Genomic DNA, 22,608 nt, shown 5'->3' on the forward strand with positions numbered 1-22,608 from the left:
AAATATTAGATGAGGTGGAATTCTGTAACTGGCCTCTGAGTGTTTTTCAAATTATTTCCTCCAATATATTTTCTTTCAGACTGGAAATGAATCCACTAGTAACACACTAAAAGAAAAGAGAGAGATTATTATTTCAAAGGCATTTATGGCTTGTTGCAGTCTCTCTGAAAAAACAATATTGAAACACTGTTACATGGTAGTGTTCTGAGACCTATCAAGGATAAAATAAAATTCTGATTATTTTTTCAAAAAGTCTTTATTTTTATAAAAAGTCAATATCCCAAACAGTACATAATATAAATCATATTCTCATCATCCACAAACTCACAAAGATTATAGAAAAAAATGTACATAAACAACAGTTTGAAAGAACGTAAAAATATTCCTCAAAAAGTTTTATTTTTCATCAGGTTTTGCAGATAATACTAAATCATATACTTGACGTAACTTTCACAGCAGCATCTTCTAAACTAGATGCCAGCTGTATTGGAAGACCTGACTCTTTCAGTATTTTCTTTGCCTCTTCAACATTTGTTCCTGCAACAAAAAATGTCAGTGCAATTTCTGAAGGTGTATTTTGAAATTATAGGAAGAGTGATGACTGTTCCAACGTCTCCAGTCAAAAAGATTTCAGTACCAAGAACATCGAACTATAACATCACAGTACTGAAGAGGTCTTGTACAGGTGTCCTGGTAAAGTGTAACAACATTCCAAGTTCGTAACAGTATTTACTCTACAAAAGTGTGCAATAATAATGATGTGTAAACTTAATGCAGACCACTTTGCCGAAGTCTCTTCAGTGACCTAGGTAATCTTACACTTGCATGACAATATACATATTCCCTAATGGTATTTGTGGTTAATAATTAAAGTAAATTTAGGATAAATGCTGTAATTCACAACCACAGTAATAGATGCAAAAATAATTTCCACATGGACTATGCAACTATGTTTTAGTTTAGAAAGGAGATTTATACTCTGGTGCAATATCTATATAACAGGTTATTGTTGGACATCAGGCAGGAAATTGAAAAATCTTCAAACATTCAAAAACAAAGTAGAAGATAATCTCACAGCCATTCCTAAAATTGAACAGTGTATCTGGACTCTGGGATGATAAACTGCAAACAAGCTCAGGAGTAGGGTGAAGCAAATGGTAATAACACTGAACAGTAACTGTAACAACATTCTAATCAAGAGTAATTTCTGAGTTGGATCTAAAAAAAGGAGCAAGGTTACATGCAATGTTTACATTTCCCAAATATGGCAAGTATTGGGAAGCCAATGGAAATTCAATAGCAAAAGTCACTATAAGAAATGCCAAACACTGTGGTATTGTAGAGTCACTGGTAAATGTGGAGTTAGATGTGTACAGCAGTGAGATATAAAACTAGTGCTGCACATGACTAGGCATGCAATAAGAAATCTGTGAATAGGGTTCATCACACAAAAACTGGGTCTGGATTACAAAGACATAGAATAAGCAACGTATAATTTAAACGGAGACAATGCTTCACACATTGGTACTACACAAATTTCATGGATAGAAGGCAAGTCAGTGCTTAAGCTGTACTTGTCCCTCTTCCTTCAATTGTAGAGCCATTAGTTTCACACGACTTAATGTGGAAAAAAGAAAAATGAAATTATTTGGTTTTTAGATGGCCAATGAATATGTATTATTCCATTAATTTCCCTGAATATTTCAGCCTTTAAGTCTTTCTTTTAGCCAATAAACCTGTTAGATTAATAACTGTGACCTTTCACTGACCTACTGCGAGAACATTAATTGTATTTTTATAACAATGTACTGTTACTAGCCCATTATTTTGAGTCAAATTATGTTTTTGTATGTTTCTTTATACAAAAGCATATACAAGTTGGGTAACGTATTAATACTTCTTGTTGATTAAATAACTTTGAGAGCATGCAAAAATATTTTATGTAGAATCATTTTACAGTCTATCTTGATTGTGTGTTCTCTAATTCTGCTTCAGAATCTCCATTCTTCCAGAAACTCCCACATAAATTCCTGAAACACCTTGATAACACTCTTGTATTGCCCAAATCAGTCATTTACAGGTCTAACTGCAAACCAATGAATTTAATGTCCCGCATTATCAGCACGACTGGATGAACATAAAAACACACACACATCTCAAAAACTTACCACATAAGGCTCTCACACACAGAATGTTTCACACAAATACCACACTTTTACACAATTTTCTAAACAAATCATATGCATTATAATATATCTAAGTTATGCAATACTATTTTCCAGAATGATCACACTAGTTTCCATAAAGAAATATCACAAAGTTCAAGATAGAAAGCCCTCTTTGGTTGTTTGTTTAGTTTTTGTCAACTGGAGTCACTGAACAAAGCATGAAAAGGAAGGTTCCTGAGAGGCTCTTAAAATGCAGATTCTTTTCTCATCCATGACTGATGGTCCCTCATGTTGAATGAAAAACTTTACTCTCAGTCTGAGATATGAAAGCCTCTGGGTAGAGCTTGGATATTTCATTACATGGTGGTCATCTTTTCAGCAAGCTAAAGGTACACCTGGATTGATGGTGGTGCATTGATATATGAGCACAAACAGCAATTCTCCATAATACACAGGAGTTAGTCCACTGCCAAACACAGAACCACTTAGAAGTATGGATACCATTTCTATCTTGAAGCTAAAAAGTTAAAAGTGGTATCTTTTTCATCTACATCTACATTTATACTCCGCAAGCCACCCAACGGTGTGTGGCGGAGGACACTTTACGTGCCACTGTCATTACCTCCCTTTCCTGTTCCAGTCGCGTATGGTTCGCGGGAAGAACGACTGTCTGAAAGCCTCCGTGCGCACTCTAATTTGTCTAATTTTACATTCGTGATCTCCTCGGGAGGTATAAGTAGGGGGAAGCAATATATTCGATACCTCATCCAGAAACGCACCCTCTCGAAACCTGGCGAGCAAGCTACACCGCGATGCAGAGCGCCTCTCTTGCAGAGTTTGCCACTTGAGTTTGTTAAACATCTCCGAACACTATCACGGTTACCAAATAACCCTATGACGAAACGCGTCGCTCTTCTTTGGATCTTCTCTATCTCCTCCGTCAACCCAATCTGGTACGGATCCCACACTGATGAGCAATACTCAAGTATAGGTCGAACGAGTGTTTTGTAAGCCACCTCCTTTGTTGAAGGACTACATTTTCTAAGGACTCTCCCAATGAATCTCAACCTGGTACCCGCATTACCAACAATTAATTTTATATAATCATTCCACTTCAAATCGTTCTGCACGCATACTCCCAGATATTTTACAGAAGTAACAGCTACCAGTGTTTGTTGCGCTATCATATAATCATACAATAAAGGATCCTTCTTTCTATGTATTCCCAATGCATTACATTTGTCTATGTTAAGGGTCAGTTGCCACTCCCTGCACCAAGCGCCTATCCGCTGCAGATCTTCTTGCATTTCGCTACAATTTTCAAATGCTGCAACTTCTCTGTCTACTACAGCATCATCCGCGAAAAGCCGCATGGAACTTCCGACACTATCTACTAGGTCATTTATATATATACTGTGAAAAGCAATGGTCCCATAACACTCCCCTGTGGCACGCCAGAGGTTACTTTAACGTCTGTAGACGTCTCTCCATTGATAACAACATGCTGTGTTCTGTTTGCTAAAAACTCTTCAATCCAGCCACACAGCTGGTCTGATATTCCGTAGGCTCTTACTTTATTTATCAGACGACAGTGCGGAACTGTATCGAACGCCTTCCGGAAGTCAAAAAAAATGCCATCTACCTGGGAGCCTGTATCTAATATTTTCTGGGTCTCATGAACAAATAAAGCGAGTTGGGTCTCACACAATCGCTGTTTCCGGAATCCATGTTGATTCCTACAGAGTAGATTCTGGGTTTCCAGAAACGACATGATACTCGAGCAAAAAACATGTTCTAAAATTCTAAAACAGATCGACGTCAGAGATATAGGTCTATAGTTTTGCGCATCTGCTCGACGACCCTTCTTGAAGACTGGGACTACCTGTGCTCTTTTCCAATCATTTGGAACCTTCCGTTCCTCTAGAGACTTGCCCCTGTTAGAAGGGGGGCAAGTTCTTTCGCGTACTCTGTGTAGAATCGAATTGGTATCCCGTCAGGTCCAGTGGACTTTCCTCTGTTGAGTGATTCCAGTTGCTTTTCTATTCCTTGGACACTTATTTCAATGTCAGCCATTTTTTCGTTTGTGCGAGGATTTAGAGAAGGAACTGCAGCGCGGTCTTCCTCTGTGAAACAGCTTTGGAAAAAGGTGTTTAGTATTTCAGCTTTACGCGTGTCATTCTCTGTTTCAATGCCATCATCATCCCGGAGTGTCTGGATATGCTGTTTCGAGCCACTTACTGATTTAACGTAGACCAGAACTTCCTAGGATTTTCTGTCGAGTCGGTACATAGAATTTTACTTTCGAATTCACTGAACACTTCACGCATAGCCCTCCTTACGCTAACTTTGTCATCGTTTAGCTTCTGTTTGTCTGAGAGGTTTTGGCTGCGTTTAAACTTGGAGTGAAGCTCTCTTTGCTTTCGCAGTAGTTTCCTAACTTTGTTGTTGTACCATGGTGGGTTTTTTTCGTCCCTCAGAGTTTTACTCGGCACGTACCTGTCTAAAACGCATTTTACGATTGCCTTGAACTTTTTCCATGAACACTCAACATTGTCAGTGTCGGAACAGAAATTTTCATTTTGATCTGTTAGGTAGTCTGAAATCTGCCTTCTATTACTCTTGCTAAACAGATAAACCTTCCTCCCATTTTTTATATTCCTATTAACTTCCATATTCAGGGATGCTGCAATGGCCTTATGATCACTGAGTCCCTGTTCTGCACATACAGAGTCGAAAAGTTCGGGTCTGTTTGTTATCAGTAGGTCCAAGATGTTATCTCCACGAGTCGGTTCTCTGTTTAATTGCTCGAGGTAATTTTCGGATAGTGCACTCAGTATAATGTCACTCGATGCTCTGTCTCTACCACCCGTCCTAAACATCTGAGTGTCCCAGTCTATATCTGGTAAATTGAAATCTCCACCTAAGACTATAACATGCTGAGAAAATTTATGTGAAATGTATTCCAAATTTTCTCTCAGTTGTTCTGCCACTAATGCTGCTGAGTCGGGAGGTCGGTAAAAGGGGCCAATTATTAACCTAGCTCGGTTGTTGAGTGTAACCTCCACCCATAATAATTCACAGGAACTATCCACTTCTACTTCACTACAGGATAAACTACTACTAACAGCGACGAACACTCCACCACCAGTTGCATGCAATCTATCCTTTCTAAACACCGTATGTAACATTGTAAAAATTTTGGCAGAATTTATCTCTGGCTTCAGTCAGCTTTCTGTACCTATAACAATTTCAGCTTCGGTGCTTTCTATCAGCACTTGAAGTTCCGGTACTTTACCAACGCAGCTTCGACAGTTTACAATTACAATACCGATTGCTGCTTGGTCCCCGCATGTCCTGACTTTGTCCAGCACCCGTTGAGGTTGTTGCCCTTTCTGTACTTGCCCAAGGCCATCTAGCCTAAAAAACCGCCCAGCCCACACCACACAACCCCTGCTACCCGTGTAGCCGCTTGTTGCGTGTAGTGGACTCCTGACCTATCCAGCGGAACCCGAAACCCCACCACCCTATGGCGCAAGTCGAGGAATCTGCAGCCCACACGGTCGCAGAACCGTCTCAGCCTCTGATTCAGACCCTCCACTCGGCTCTGTACCAAAGGTCCACAGTCAGTCCTGTCGACAATGCTGCAGATGGTGAGCTCTGCTTTCATCCCGCTAGCGAGACTGGCAGTCTTCACCAAATCAGATAGCCGCCGGAAGCCAGAGAGGATTTCCTTCGATCCATAGTGACACACATCATTGGTGTCTACATGAGCGACCACCTGCAGATGGGCGCACCCTGTACCCTTCATGGCATCCGGAAGGACCCTTTCCACATCTGGAATGACTCCCCCCGGTATGCACACAGAGTGCACATTGGTTTTCTTCCCCTCTCTTGCTGCCATATCTCTGAGGGGCCCCATTACGCGCCTGATGCTGGAGCTCCCAACTACCAGTAAGCCCACCCTCTGCGACCGCCCAGATCTTGCAGACTGAGGGGCAACCTCTGGAACAGGACAAGCAGCCATGTCAGGCCGAAGATCAGTATCAGCCTGAGACAGAGCCTGAAACCGGTTCGTCAGACAAACTGGAGAGGCTTTCCGTTCAGCCCTCCGGAATGTCTTTCGCCCCCAGCCACACCTTGAGACGACCTCCCACTCTACCACAGGTGAGGGATCAGCCGCAATGCGGGCAGTATACCGGGCAACCAGAGTCGTAGTCCAATCGGGGGATGCGTGGGACGAGCTGGCCGTCGCCGACAAACCCCCATCCGGACCCCCACAGTGATGCCCATTGGCAACAGCCTCATGCTGTGTGACCGAAGCCAACACTGCCTAAAGCTGGGAGCAAAGGGGTGCCAACTCAGCCTGCATCCGAACACAGCAGTTGCAGTCAATTCAATTAAGTTCCAGTAAGTAGAAAAAATTACATGAATGTACTATTCATTTCATGTCACCATATTAGCACATAACAGTCATCTATGAATTCATTGTCATACCACATCCAGATTCATTTCAGAAAATGATATAAAGCTACTCACAGTCATTTCCTGTAACCTGATTATGCCAACACTCCAAGTGAAGTTGGCTGTGATCAAAGAAACCAGTTCACAAATGCAGTTACTGCAATGTTATTTATTTACTGTGACAACTGAAAGTTTTTGCCAGAGCTGTATTTAAAGCTCCATCCCCTGATTATTGTGAAATATTATATTTTGCTTTCTATTTCAAACTACATTGTAAACATTTAGGTACATCTCTTTTCTTATTTACATTGCCTGACAAAAGAAGACAAATTTACAAAGAACTCTGCAATATGAGCCCACTTATCAGTATGATGATGTGTCCCCTTTTGCCTGAATGCTTCCACTGATTCAGTTGGGAAGAATGTCATAAAGCCATCGTATCTTCTCCCGAGGCAAGCTGGCCCACAACTGTTTTAACTGATTCTCAATATCTTGGATATTGGCACTGAGACAAAGTTGAAGCTTGAACTGGTCTCACACACCTTCCACCAGGAAAGATCTGGGGATCTTGTTGGCCATGGGAGTACCTCAACATCATGCAGACAGCTCATAGAGACATATGCTGTATGTGAGGGTGCATTGCCTCTTGAAACAGGACACCATATACTTTTGCATGAGTAGTAACACAGTAGGACATAGGATGTACTGTTATGCTATCAGAGTTTCCTCATTCACCACCAACTGTGACCTTGAGTCATACCCGATTGTTTCCAACACCATTACACCAGGAGCAACATCCATGTGTGTTTCCAAAACATTAGAAGAATGACACCTCTTCCTAGGCCACTGCCATACTCATGGACGATGTATCTGAGGTAGTGCAGAACTGCATATCATCACTGAACACAAAGTGATGCCATTCATCAACAGTCCATGCTTCCTGGTCACAGTGCCACTCCAAATGCAGTAGTCTAAACATGGGACAGGAATTCCCTAGTCTGACTGCTGATAATCTCTAGGCCTAACTGCCTGATCAAAGTTTAACATTATCTAAACAGCAAATGACCTCATTTTATTTCCAGATTTAACAACCCCACTTCACACATTGTTTCATTCATCATTTCACACAATATTTACAAGGCAACCCTTAGTTTTACCAAGTGCAATGATTGTAGGCACCTAAATAATTATCCCCATGCAATGGGACCATCCTACAGCCCATGGTGTAATTTACTCAACATCTTCACTTGCCAAGCCCTCAAGTTGTTTTCCACAGATACCTCTATTGCCACCTCATGTACGTTTTTTGACTTCCCATGTCTGTATCGCACATTTACCTCCCATTTTCCCTCTTTCTCTTCCAGTGTATACCCCTAGTTTACCTCCCATATTCTCCTACAGCATTTACTTAAATTTATCACTCCCTGACATTTACATTCCTCATCCCCCCTATAGTGGCATCTGATTACAAATTTAACCCTGCTCCATCTGTTTTAAATTTGATAATGTAATCAGCCAGGACAATGTAGCTGTGCAAGTGTGTGCATTCTATAGCTCTGAAGGATTCATCCAAAACTTAGCAACATCCTCAGTCTTGAATGAGATTTTCACTCTGCAGCGGAGTGTGCACTGATATGAAACTTCCTGGCAGATTAAAACTGTGTGCCCGACCGAGACTTGAACTCGGGACCTTTGCCTTTCGCGGGCAAGTGCTCTACCACTGAGCTACCGAAGCACGACTCACGCCCGGTACTCACAGCGAAAGGCAAAGGTCCCGAGTTCGAGTCTCGGTCGGGCACACAGTTTTAATCTGCCAGGAAGTTTCATCCTCAGTCTTGTTTATGTGCCTACCAATGAGTTAGTGCCTTGGTTATTTAGCATGTTTTTACCTTTACTACTCCCATTATTTATAAAATGTAAAGGGGGGCTACAAAATCTGCAATTTGTGGAACTTTTCTGATAGTGCTTCACATCTTCTTTGTCAATGAAAAGTTTCTCTTCATTCTGATTATGAATAATCTACCTGCCTTCATGCATACTAGACCAACTTATTCTTTTGCTATGCTAAAAGAAAAAAAAGTTGAAAATATTACGAAATGATGCATTATTTTGTTTTTCATTGGCCTTATCTATCTTCATTCTTTTAGATGACAACAGCAATGACACTTTTCCTTCATTTTGCAGTTGTTTGTGTTTAATTTCATTAATTTCATCACTTACCTTCTAGACGCACAACCAACGGAATACTCAGTTTGATGTTTCGTGATGCATTTACTATACCATTAGCAATTGTTGCACAGTTTACAATCCCACCAAACACGTTGACTAATATGGCTTTCACATTAGGATCTGCAATGAGATGGAAGGATACATATTATTTATGTATATATGCATAGATGTTTTTATTTCTCTTACATTTTAGTTGCTGTCTTAAATGAGTCTTCACGGTGTTTTACACTCAAGCAAGTAGTGAATAGCTACACACTTCTTGTGTGCACAGATTCCTTTCATTCAAGTTCATGATACAAGGGACACAAAACATGGGGAAGATCAATTTTCACTTACAGAAGTACAGTTCTCTTCAAATTCTTTCACCTGTTACAGCTAAAACTGATTCTTTGCAACAACAATTATTTTGCAATCTTAATTTTCCATATTACTTAGAAAGATGCACTGAAATTATTTGTTGGAATGTTAATTGATGAGTCTTTTCTGAACTATGCGTACCATTTGTTATGAAGTAGGGGTCACCATCAATTCTGTTTTGTTAGCATAAAAGTTAACATTTTGGACAGCCCCATTACTGACATTTAAAGCTAGTTTTAGAATTTCTGGCATAGCACTGACATACATTTGAAGTGCATCTGTATAAAAATGCACAAGTGCATAGCAGTGCTTCCATCTGCCTTGACTGCAGAGGTTCCATCCTTTTTTTTTAAGTTGGTTGATTACAGCCGAGTTGTTTAGCTTTCACTGGAAATTTACGATTCAACTGTGGATAATTATTTTCCTATTCCAAGCCTCAATTTTTTTTCCATGAAACCCCTGACTAGATTCTTAAGTAAAATTAGAAGAAATGTATTTTAGCTCAGCATTACATACTGTCTGGCTAATGTGAATGTGAGAACATTCCTATAATGTTTTTCTAGATATTTAAGTTCTACATGCAGTAATCCTTAAGATTTATTAGGCAGTATATGCGATTGGTCTTCCCAGAGCTGGTTTTAGGCCCAAGTGACACAAATCACTGCGTGCTGCGCAGAGTTGAGAGGGACGCCACAGGCACCATAAATGTAAGATTTCTGTACAGGACATATCACAATTAGTAGATTAGTAGCGGACACAGGAAGTATCAAGCTGAGATTGATGTCGGAGTGCTCATGTGCACTGGGGAAGGGGCTAAATGATAAGTCACTTATGTGGAAAACTACTCTCTAACTGGTTTTGGTCGGCCAAGTGCATTCTGTAAATTAAAACTCTCGTCCCAGTTGATTAGGTTGCCTACTAATCATGGTCTTAATTTCTGCTAGGACAAATGCAGTCTTGCATAGAGTGAGGAAAACTGTTTTGACCAGATGCACTTCATGATTTTCACAAATTGTAAGGATAAACTTCCCACCTATAAAAGGAAAGGTCTAGACTTAATAACTCTCTATCTGACAAGCTATCTCAGTGTTACTGACTAAGGGGTCCAGTTCAGGGGCTACAACAAGAAATTGATTCTCTTCCACTTCTTTATAATGGCAAAAAGTTACATACCTAAAAAATAATTCTATAAAGTCATACCTGAGGCAATAGCTTGTATGACTTGGTGAGAGGAAAATAAACAGCAATAACGGAAAGAAATGGAGCAACACTGATAGAGGACTATAATTATGATATTCTCCTGTAACTTTGCAAGTCACTGCCAAAATTCAGCTCCCATTTAACGTATTTGGCGAATGACTAGAAAACTCAGAATGAGTCAGGGAAAAAATAGGATATCACTCACCTCACAGAGACAAAGGAACTGATAAAGAAAACAGATGGAACAGAATTTGCCCCCATGCCTTTGTACCTAGCCAGTTCCGTTGCTTGGAGTACATCCCATTCCTTATGTTACAGATCACAGTTTCATCAAGATTAAAGAAATATTCATCACATAACAGACTACCCCCAAGTACATAATGCATGTCAGCTGACCACTATCACCAATTCAGTCAGTGATTGTTTTACAACTAACCTGATGTCAGGATTTTGAAGGCTTCATATACTTGTTCTTCTCTCACACCGCCTCCAACATCAAGAAAATTTGCAGGTTCTCCTCCATGCAGTTTAATTATATCCATTGTGGCCATTGCAAGTCCTGCTCCATTAACTGAGAAATTATTTAAAATTAACATTAAAAACATGACCTATAGAAACATCAGTAATGAAGTATCACAATTCGTCAACAACGATAATAAAGTACAATAAACAAAAATCCATACACTGAGAATAAAGCTGCTGTGACAGGGACAGATGACATTTTCTATTTTAAATTTTCATTTTCAGTGTCAATAAACATTTTGATCTTCAACATAAAAAAACCTGTCGTTTGTTGGAATACATCTCTGTACTTAACTTCTCCTCCCCTTCCTCCCTTTTACACAGTGTCCCAGTTTCTATGTAATCTCCAATAAATGGTTTAGCATGATGTTCAGCCTCCCTCTCCCTTTCAATTATTGTACAACCATTATCTGCATGTAAGTCAGTAACATAATCATTACTGTCAGTAGTAGCGGTAACATTGCTGCAATTTCTACTTAAAATTAGTGCTTCTATTTTCAGTGCCCCTGTATCAGCATCCCTACCTACGTCCTACACCACGGGCGTTTGCCACCATACTTCTGTTCAGTATTGTTTTGCACACCTAACTAGTTACTGCCATCTTTATTTGTTCTTCATCAGCTGGCTAATCTACCCTAACTTGGGTTTCTGAGTGACCTAACTTTCCCCTCCTCACCTTTACGTTTCTAAGGGAGTGAACTTTTGACACTTATAGTCTGATCTCTAGTAATCAAAAGGTGACTAACAATTAACTTGAAGAGAACCTAAACTGCAACTTAGTGAGGATTAGGGGAACAAACCACAGTAGATCACAACATCCAACTGAGTTGTTCATGCTGTGTAGCGGTTAGTACCCATAAGGTAACAATGTAGTTGGCTTCCTTTATGGGGAACAAAAATGGACAGATTGCTTACTGATCTACATTGCAGATCATGTAATGAGTCACAGTTTGATATCCTCTTGACAAAATGGATTACAAGTGACACAAAGATAAAGCTGATTGTTAAACAACAATATTGACTGGTGACAAGGAATCTGCTTTTAATAAACTGCCACTCAACCATGAGAGTGATGACAATATTATCTGTATTGCTCATAGTTCCACATTAGGTAACCTCAAGCCTATGGCTCATGTCATATGGGGGTGGCTGTCAGCCCTCTATCACAAATACATACTCAGCACAGTAAACAGACCACCTGCTCAGAACTAAGGAAAGGGCACTATAGACCTGTTTCTCAATGCACAACACCACAGAGTCAACACCACTGAAGGGTATTTCTCCTGGCTACAAATGAGAATACCATTTTGTAATCCCAATTATGCTCTGACCTCACATTTTCATGCTACTACACAAGGCACAGAGGGGGTTATCGAGGATGAAGATGTTGGCTAGGTGTCATGTATTATGGCCATGCATTGATGTTAACATCAAATACGTGGTCCATGACCGCCAAAAGTGTGCAAACCCAGTCAGATCTAGTGTCCACGGCCCACTCCTGATTCCTGATCTGCCATGAGACCATGTGTACATCAATTTTGCAGGCCCATCTAAGATGTCTATGTCATCACTTGTTGTGGATGCTATCTCTCTAATTTCCCACATGTTAGGTGGGAGTCATGAATGACCTTAGCAGCTGCAAAGTAGGCCCTAGTGCCTCTCTTCACCACTGAGGCACCACTACAGATCGCTGTAACTAACAGGGGCTTACGTGTGCTCTGTTGTTTTAGCCAAAGAAGTGGCATAACACACCTTACCACCATTTCTTTTCATCCTGTATCAAATTAAAATGCAGAGTGGTTGACCAGGACAATCCAGACCCAAATGAACAAAAATCAACAACAGCCACTTCAGTGGAAGCTCCGACATGCTTCCTCTGTTCACATAGATCCACCACGGTACATGGCTGTTTCCCAATGAAGATTCTGCACAGGCACATTAACCATACCTTTATCAGTCTCCTGTACCTGACTCAGCGTACCCTGTTCTCACAGCCACCCTGAACGGGCTCTCTAAATTAAAACTCTCGTCCCAGTTGATTAGGTTGCCTACTAATGTATGGCTATACACCAGGTTGGACTCTAGCGGGACGCTGCTGGTCACAGCCATGCACTGTATGGGGGCTTATGGTGTACGTAGATGTAGATTTAGGTGTAGTTGTAGATGAGAGAGGCTCTTAATGTTAGAGTTAGTGCCCAAATATTAGCACCTCATGCTACACTGGCATAGCTCTGACTACAGCAACTAAATTATGTTACACTCCCAATGTGAATTCGTCAGGGCCCAAGTAACTATCCAACAGCACTAACCACTGCCAGCTACGCTTCCCAGCCAGGCCAGGTCATGATTGCTGCCTGCCAGACTTCCACACAGTACCCACCAAAGCTACTAATTTCTGCCATTGCTGACACAATGTTATGATCTCCACCCATCTCAACCCCCCCCCCCCCCCTCCTCTCCCCCTTTGACCAGACCATCATAACAATGGACTATGGAGAAGATACAGAGATTCAACCACAGGCACATTTGAAGAAGATCCGTGCCACAAGAACAAGTGCCCAAGGTCTTGCTCACACCATTAGTTGTGAGCTACCTACTGGTAAACATGCTCGCCTACCCTCCCCTCGTAAATTGCTGTTCCTAGTTCCACCTCTCGTACTAGCAGCCCCACAAACCAGTATAAGTGAGGGGATCTAATATCTCATCACTCCTGAAATGTGAAGACAGTTCGGAGAGTAGTGACAATATTATTCCTGGGCTCATAGTTCCACATTTATAAGCTCTATGCCTACAGGTCAGTAAACTCACCACTCTATCAAAAGCAAATAACTGGTATAACAGATGAATCAAACAGTCCTTATTTCATTACTGGAGCCATAGTTAAGCTGCCTCAAATGCAGAAATAAAGCTATTACCTCACATTATAGACCCGAACTCCGATTTGTAACCCTGTGGAGTGTGGCTTTCGTTCATCGATTCTGATTTGGGCTCTTTACCAAGTTTGTTGCTTTCAACTTAGTATTGATCTTACATTCAACAAGCTATATGGTATGCATCTGTTACAAGATTAGCTAGAGCCAGGTCACAACACTTCAATGCTGGCATCTTATTAGGGTGTGAAAAGGTTATGTTGATACCATGCTCCAAGATTCTGAAGTACTCAGGTCCTGCCTGAGACGGTAATTAGCATAGCTGTGCTGTGATTTAGAACTGTTCACACGTCTTTTCAAACTCCCAAGGCCATGGCAGGTTAGTGTAAAATGAACAGGATTGCTCAGAGGCCCTGCTGACTCGTGAGTTCCTGAGATGTCAATATTCCAGCCTTGGCGAAAGCTTATAGGGAGAGTTGGACTGAAAGAACTTAGACAATGGCTTCATGCCATAGGGCATGCCCATCTATTTCTTTGCTTGCACCTTGCAACACAAAGTTTGGCTAGCTAGACAGTAACACATACCTTAAAAATTCCTCTGCTTCTACCACTTTTCATTTGGGAACAGTTAACAGCAGAACTCTAGAGCCTGATGACAGGTTAACAGAGTTGAAAGAGGAATTAAAGAACATAAAATCAGACATAAAAGAGGTATAGAAATGTGGTGAAGAAATTAACAACAAACTGGATTACAATCAGGATGTGTTTTACTATGGAGGAACAGATAATGAAATGAAGGCTTTATTATCAACAAAGAATGGAAAATGCAGAATGGACTGCAACAATATCATCTACACATTCTTTCAGAAGAAAACAGACATTGGAACTGCCAAGGACTAATTGAACTGAAAATGAAAATGACTATGTTTTATCACATAATTAAGGAATGATGTGATGTTGTTAAACCACTTTCAAATTGCAAGTGAAAGTAGACTCATAAGATGCATAGTAAAATTAGATAAAAAGTTAGAAAGAAATGTACTAATCAGGCAAGTAGTCAGGATTGCAAATTTAAAATTTATCAAAGCACAGAGAGAGGTACCACATTAAGTTAAGCAAAAATTTGACGTTTTTGAAAATGAAGGTCATACAGGTAATTATTTAACAAAAATGCCTATTCAAATGGTGAAAGACGTAGCAGGGATGAAGAACATGAAAGGAAAAGTATCAAACGGTATAAGGTAGCTATCAAACAGATGACAACAGTTTCAAGCATACAATAACATGATGATAAGGGCATATGTTGAATTAAATAAAACTCTTAATAAATGTCTTACATAGGATATGACAAGGTGCAATGAAAACTCAACTGAAAATCATACAACTGAAAAATAAAAAAATAAAGTAAAATAAAGAGTATGAAGAAAACAAGACAGAAACCAATATTGGTTCAATTAAGGTGGCAAACAGCACAGCAACTAACAACAGAGAAAATGTTGCACAAGCATTCCAAAACTTTTTTAAATGTTAGTATACAAGGGTGGTTTGAAAAGTTCTTGGAATCACCACAAGTGGTAAGCACTAGCGCAAAGAGTTGTTCACGTGATATTGATTGGACTGTTGCCTGTAAACATGCACCATGTCAGTGCTCTCGGAAGAGAGTTGTAGTGGTGACATGGCTCTGTTGTTGCTCCTGCATAGTGATTTGCGAAGATGGGGGGGGGGGGGGGGGGGGCAAGAAAAAACGAGATTCAAGCAGCGATTAAGTACTTTGTAAAGAAAGGTATGAAAGCAAAGGACATTCATGCCGATTTCCAGAATACACTGGGGGACTCTGTTCCTTCATATTCAACTGTTGCCAAGTGGACAAATGAATTTAAATTTGGTCACGAGAGCTTAGATGATGATCTGCGCAGTGGTCGGCCAAGATGTGTCACTACAACAGAAATCATTGCAACAGTGCAAAAAATGGTCATGGAGGATCAGCGATTGAAAGTGCGTGAAATCGCTCACGCTTGGCATTGTCATCTGAAAGGGTATATCACATTTTAACTCAAGAACTAGAAATGAAAAAATTACCTGCAATATGGGTGCCGCAACTCTTGACGCTGGATCAAAAATGCATGCTGCCGGCATGGTAAAATTACACGAACTAAGGTATGAATTGTTGCCACAACCACCTTATTCACCTGATATGGCTCCGTCAGACTTCCATTTCTTCCCAAAACTGAAAATGTTTCTTGATGGATGAAGATTCACTTCAAATGAAGAGTTGATAGCCAGAGTTGACAACTATTTTGCAGGCCTGGAGGAAACGCATTTTTGAGATGGGATCAAGGCACTGGAATATCGTTGGACCAAATGTATTAATCTACAAGGCAACTACATTGAAAAATAAAAAAAAAGTTTCAGAGATGTAAGTATTTTTTTCTATTCCGTTCCAAGAACTTTTCGAACCACACGCATAGTTCACACGACGAATCAGAAACACAAATAGTTAATAATGAAAGTGACATTGTTCTGTAAGTATTGGCAGCTGAGGTGTACAAGCTCTTCAAGGTGTGTGAAAAAGATAAATCCCTCGAGGTGGCTGAATCAAAATGATTAGTTAGCAGAAAATTTATCAAAAAGAAACTAACAAAGTTTTTACAGTATTTTTATAAAAGAAGATAATTTCTGTAAACTGTAATAATGCTATAATTTTTCTACTTCACAAGAAATGGGACAGATAATATCTAAAAAGAACTATATACATATAAGCTTCTGAACTGTAATGTTCATGATATTAACTAAAATTATCATGAACCATTAAATAATTATACTTTAAACAAGCGAAGGAACAAGCTGTCTTTAGAGGTTAATATAGCACAGAGGGCCATTTGCATGTCGTTATCTAAATGACTCAAGAGAACAACGAGTACGGAAAGGCCCTTCGTCTGGGTTCCATTTATTTTGAGGAACTTTTTGAGTCAGTATTACCAGTTTTTATTTATGGTAGTGAGTTTTAGTCTTATAATGTGAAAACCATTCAGAAACTGGAAGTTCCTGAGTACACAATGGAGAGATACATGTTGGCAGTTTTGAGGTAAGTGAGAAAAGAAATGAATCAGTAAACAGACTGGCATGAGAGACTTGTGGAGTACCATAATGAAAATGAAATTGAGATGGTCAAGACATGCTGTTAGATAAATGAATGTTAGACGGGCCATAGAAGTTATCCCTTTGATTTCCAGATGTAAGAAAAGTGCAAGGCAATAACCTGATGGAAAATGGGTGAATAGAGGGCACTAAAAACTTGCACAAGTTCCATAGATGTGTATAACAGAAGACTGTATGGTATGGAAAATTCTAGAAGAAGGCCTTTTGACCAGCAGTGGCTGTCAAATAGTTGATGGTGCCGCTGCTGCCGATGACGACCTGTGTACCCAGTAGGTCCACGTTTTATTACCTGGTATTAGTTCACCACAATACAGTGATTCCTATGACAGTGTCCTAACAAAGCCTTGCAATTATTATTTGCCAGTCTTTTATCTAATGCTCCACCTAACATACAGGAATGTTGCCTGTAACTGGTAAACTGCTCTCACAAATGTGATTGCTAGGCTGAATAAATGTCCAAAGGACACTCTTGCAATCAAAACTCAACAGGAACTACACTGACAAAACATTCATGGTACAGCTTTTACTTCCAAACCTCTTGCAAACCATGCAAATGCAACAAATAGGCTTCTGTCATGCACAAAGAGATTACCCATACTACAATCAATACATACATGTAATATTGTCCCTGGATTCTACTTTTCCACTGTTCCCTGTAATAGTAGATGATAATGTACTGAGAATACCAGATGTAGCATGCAATCCAGATTGTCTTCTTTCGAATGCAAAGAAAGGTGCAGGTTTTAATGGTTTCAGCAGTCATATTGTGATTTTAGTGGGCCTCTATACTGACAATGAAAGGAAATATAAGGCCTGTGTAATCACTTTAGGCAACCATTTTCACTTAATGTTGCAGGTGGAGGCCTTGTTTCCTGGAGAAAATTGCAAGTTCCCAGACCATGATGGCCCTACTCATGATGAGGAAGCTGACCAACTAACATATCTTCCCTCAATTCCACAACTACCATATTTACATATTATTAATCAATTGTATGGAAGAAGGAAAACAAACAGTTAATGACCTGCTATCCTATTTTAGCATCTTTCAAGGAATTTAAACAAATCCTTTGTGAGAAATATTATAAGATTCATCCACCATTCCCAGGTTCAAGTCTCAGTCCAGCACACAGTTTTAATCTGCCAGGAAATTTTAAGAAACAGTGTTGGTTGCAGTGACCCAAAGCAGAGACTCATTTACACTTTGTTAGTTTTGCAAATAGGAATTAAATGCATCAAGTCCCACAAAGATTTAGAGCGTTTTCAATATCAAATATGGCTTTACATTACCTCATATATCTGTTTATGTTATTTTGTCAAACTCCTGTGTGCAATACAAACCAAGGAAAATATTTTTTCCTTCTCTAAGGCCAGCAGCATAATACACATCAGATAAAGATGCACCAGAATAGCTCCTTATAACAATTAATCTTTATTAATGTCAGACTGTTTTGACATTTATCATCGTTAGGGAACTGTCTTATAACTGTCAGTGCTTTGACTAGATAGTAAATGAAGTAAATATACTGAAAATAATACATTAATTACGGCTTGACAGTAGTTTGACAATTCTACTCTTATGGCATTATGTGTTTATGTTGAGAGAGTAGAACTGTCAAACTACTGTAAAATGATAATTAATGTATTATTTTCAATATATTTATATTATTTACTATCTAATCAAAGCATAGACAGTTATTAGACAATTCACTAACAACATAATGTGGATATCACATCATTCTAGATGAACTTGACAATGGCGATAAATGATGAAACAGTCTGTCATTTGAAATGGAAATGAAGTCCCATGCTTCTTGACAGAGCATCAGGGAACGATGAGGGAGACCCACACCGCCGTACTAGGCAAGGTCCTAATGGAAGTGGTTTACCGTTGCCTTCCTCCGACCGTAATGGGGATGAATGATGATCATGAAGACAACACAACAACACCCAGTCATCTTGCGGCAGGTTAAAATCCCTGACCCCGCTGGGAATCTAACCTGGGACCCCATCCTCGGGAAGCGAGAATGCTACCGCAAGACCATGAGCGGCAGACTGTCTGCCTGTCATTAATAAAGATTAATTATTATAAGCAGTTATTCTGTTGAATCTTCCTACTAATCAAGGAAAATATGTAACAAGTGAATGCTAGGGCAGTAGTTTTATTAATTCCCTGTTCCTGCTGGAGTTAGTCACTAGCCAAATAATAATAATTGTCAACATCAGAAATTACAAAAGGATGTATAACCAATTGTGTCTCATTGTACCAGCCTTAAAAAGAAAATATAACACAAAATATTGATGTCTCTTCACTTTCCATTTTACACTTATTTTCAAATACCTGTGCCCCCTAACTAGAAGAACACAAATCAAGATTTATCAAACAATGGAAAATTCAGGATGGAATGTAACAATATTATGAGAAGGAAAGTTGACACTCACCATATAGCGGAGATGTTGAGTCGCCAATAGGCACATCAAAAAAGATTTTCACACTTAAAGCTTTCGGCCAATTGTCTTTGTCAACAATAGACACACATGCACGCAAACATACACTCATGCAAACGCAACTCACAAACGCGACTGCAGTCTCAGGCAACTGAAACCACACTCAGTAGCCTGAGACTGCAGTTGTGTGTGTGTGAGTTGCATTTGCGTGTGTGTGTGTGTGTGTGTGTGTGTGTGTGTGTGTGTGTGCGCGCGTGCGGCGCGTATGTGTGTCTATTGTTGACAAATGCCATTGGCCAAAAGCTTTAAGCGTGAAAATCTTTTTGTTGCGTCTATCAGTGACTCAGCATCTCTGCTATATGGTGAGTGGAAACTTTCCTTCTCATAATATTGTTACAAATCAAGATTTAAATTTTATTTGTTCAAGTGTGTGTTTCACAAAGATACAACTAAAGTTTGCACTTTATGATAACAAATCACTACATTTATTTTAAATTTATGCTATCATACAACAGACTTTGCATCAGTTTACCCAGAAAACTTACCTAAGCAACCAATGTTACCCGACATTCCAATGTAATTTAAATTATACTTTGCTGCTTGCACCTCTCTTGGATCAGTTTCAGACGTGTTGTCAAGCGCAAAAATATCTTGCTGTCGAAATTTTGCATTGTCATCAAACTGGATTTTTGCATCAACTGCAACAACATTTCCTTCAACAGTTTCAGCTAGAGGGTTTATCTCCACCTGAATTGCATCCACTTTAAGAAAGAAGTCCCACAGCCTTTTAATTTCTGTTGCAGCCTATTAAATGTAAAAAAATTTCAACTTTAAGGAAGATTATCATAAATAGTTTGTTTTAACAATTATATTAATGAAATATCTCAAAATAAAGTGAAAAAAGATACCTGTCCTTAGAGAGGCCATCAAATTAATTGATCACGATTTACTATGTAAGTGAGATGGTAATTAGTTACATGTTTATACACTTCTGAAAGGTGAATTATGCCTGTCAGAATCCATATTACTACGTGTTGAGCTCAGACTGCTGCAGTCATTATTTCCATATTGCTAGCACATGAATTTTTCACACATTTGTATGATTAACATTTCAATTAGTGTCATTAGCTAGTAGGTCTCATTGTAAAGTCTTCAAGTGTGGCCAACAGCAAAACACTGCACTAGCAGTCTTCTTTCACAGTTACATCAACGAGAACCAATGAACAGTACACATAATTGTATTTTAATTGGATTGTGTGGTCAAAGTCTACTGCTGCTCATCTCTCAATCCCTCTTCATTAAAATGCCACTCTTGTTTGCTAGCACTTGGAACTCAACTTTTTTCCAGAAATAAAAAGTTAGCTTCTTTTTAATTATTGGCTGTTGATGGTGAAAGAGTTAATGTTCTTAGAATGAGAAGATGAGGTACTGATGAAAATAAAGCTGTGACGGCAGATAGCAATTCATTATTTGGTTAGTTAAGCTGGTAAAATATTTTCCTGGTAAAGACAAACCTCAGATTCAATTCGCAGACCAGCATACAGTTTTAATCTGCCAGTAAGTTTCAAGGTTTAACATTGGTTGTATTGATCCACACGCAGATCATTTACACTTCGTTAGTTCTGCAAATGACAGTGTGCTCCAGCAGTGCTTATGGCAATTAGTTTGTATCTGAGAGACTGCTGCTACCATCCACACTGATGTTTCACATGGTTTCCATACCTTTCTTCAGGCAAACATCAAAATGGCTCCTTTTGATATTTAATGGCCATAATCCTCCTGAATCTTTTCCAATTTGAGTTTTTTTTGCGCCTCTAAAGAAGTTGCTGAAAGCATTCACTCACCCAACCACTCTCCCACCCACCCTTCCTTCCATGAACAGAGCTAGTGATATGGTTTACGTATTTGTGTTGTGCATTACCACACCAATCCACAAAACTGACTGAGCTGCACTATTGATCAGAAACCTAAGAGGCTTTTTTATAATGTGGGGAGTGGTCAGTACTGAATGGATTCAGAATAATTAGTCTCCACGTCACAAGCACTGGAGTTTCATGCACGGTGGGGCCACGCCACAACATAACCCAGCTGTTTTCACTTTTCTTGACGAGTCCCTCAGTAATCAAGTCATTGGTTTGGACTGGTCAGCAGAGAGAGGGATTGTTCTCCTGTGACCACTTTTTCCTGAGTGTAATGATAAAACTGCCTATCTCAACAGTCTTCCACCCCACCAAAAAGTGAGATTTAGTCATAGAAAAATCTGGTTTACTAATTTTTTTATTTCTTTTAGAAAGATGTCTCACCTTATTTACTTTAGCACCTTCAAATCCGAGGAATTTTGCTATAGTATTAGCCATTTCATCACTTACACCTTCTGATATGTTAACTGGTACAGTTTTTATAAGATGAGGTGTCTTTTCTGCCACATTTTCAATATCTGTGCCACCAGATGGTGACGCAACAATAACTGGACCATTGTGTTCCCTGAAAAAGTCAAGAAATTCTGATCATCAAAAAGTAGTTACAAAAGACTTTTGCAAATATTCACTTCTTAAGTAACTGTAAAAATGGTCCATTATTTTCTAGAAAAATATAAATACTCGCCTCCAAGGAGACATAATCACAATAGAAGAGTTTCAAGCATAGAAAAAAGGGGAATCCATAATGTGCTGGGTGCTGTAGCTGTGCAGCTAGGTAGTACAACAACAACAACAACAACAACAACCACTACTACTACTACTACTACTACAGAGCCAAAAAATAAATGGCTCTTCACTGGGAAGTCAAACACAAATTGTCCATCACAAAAAAATAAAGAACAAGGGAAGTTTATCTGACCTGACTATCAGCATCCCAAACAGAAATATCTATGATCATCATCATCATCATCATCATCATCATCATCATCATCATCTACCATTTTAGTCATCAAGCCAGCAAGATGTGAGAGTCAAATTATAAATGTCATATCTCCACTACGTGGAATCAAAAATTCTTAAATAGGACTACACTGTGAGCACATAATAATCTGAGGCTAGAACTTACAGATTTTGTAGAAATTTTAGATCTCTAGAGAAATATAATCCCCACACACCACACTCAAACTCTAACAAATGAATATGCAGCTATATTTGGCTCATGATAAACAACCTTCACTCTTTTCACCCTTTGCTCCCTCTTTAGGGCTGGAAAACAAA

The 22,608-nt window shown here is 39.4% G+C and overlaps 1 protein-coding gene across 2 annotated transcripts in view; it reads right to left on the reverse strand.

Moving 5' to 3' along the window:
- Positions 1-237: 237 nt before the first annotated feature.
- LOC124555651 (succinate--CoA ligase [GDP-forming] subunit beta, mitochondrial) overlaps positions 238-22,608 on the reverse strand; it is a 96,557-nt gene continuing 74,186 nt past the window's right edge. For both annotated transcript variants that reach the window (XM_047129635.1, XM_047129636.1), the window contains exons 6-10: positions 21,715-21,895; positions 19,957-20,215; positions 10,852-10,986; positions 8,850-8,978; positions 238-537 (exon numbers count right to left, since the gene is read on the reverse strand). In XM_047129635.1, the coding sequence (XP_046985591.1) occupies positions 431-537; positions 8,850-8,978; positions 10,852-10,986; positions 19,957-20,215; positions 21,715-21,895 (811 nt within the window). In that variant the 3' untranslated portion in view covers positions 238-430. The remainder of the gene's footprint in view (positions 538-8,849; positions 8,979-10,851; positions 10,987-19,956; positions 20,216-21,714; positions 21,896-22,608) is intronic.

This window comes from Schistocerca americana, chromosome X (genome assembly GCF_021461395.2).
Source record: "Schistocerca americana isolate TAMUIC-IGC-003095 chromosome X, iqSchAmer2.1, whole genome shotgun sequence".
NCBI classification, from domain to species: Eukaryota; Metazoa; Arthropoda; class Insecta; order Orthoptera; family Acrididae; genus Schistocerca; species Schistocerca americana.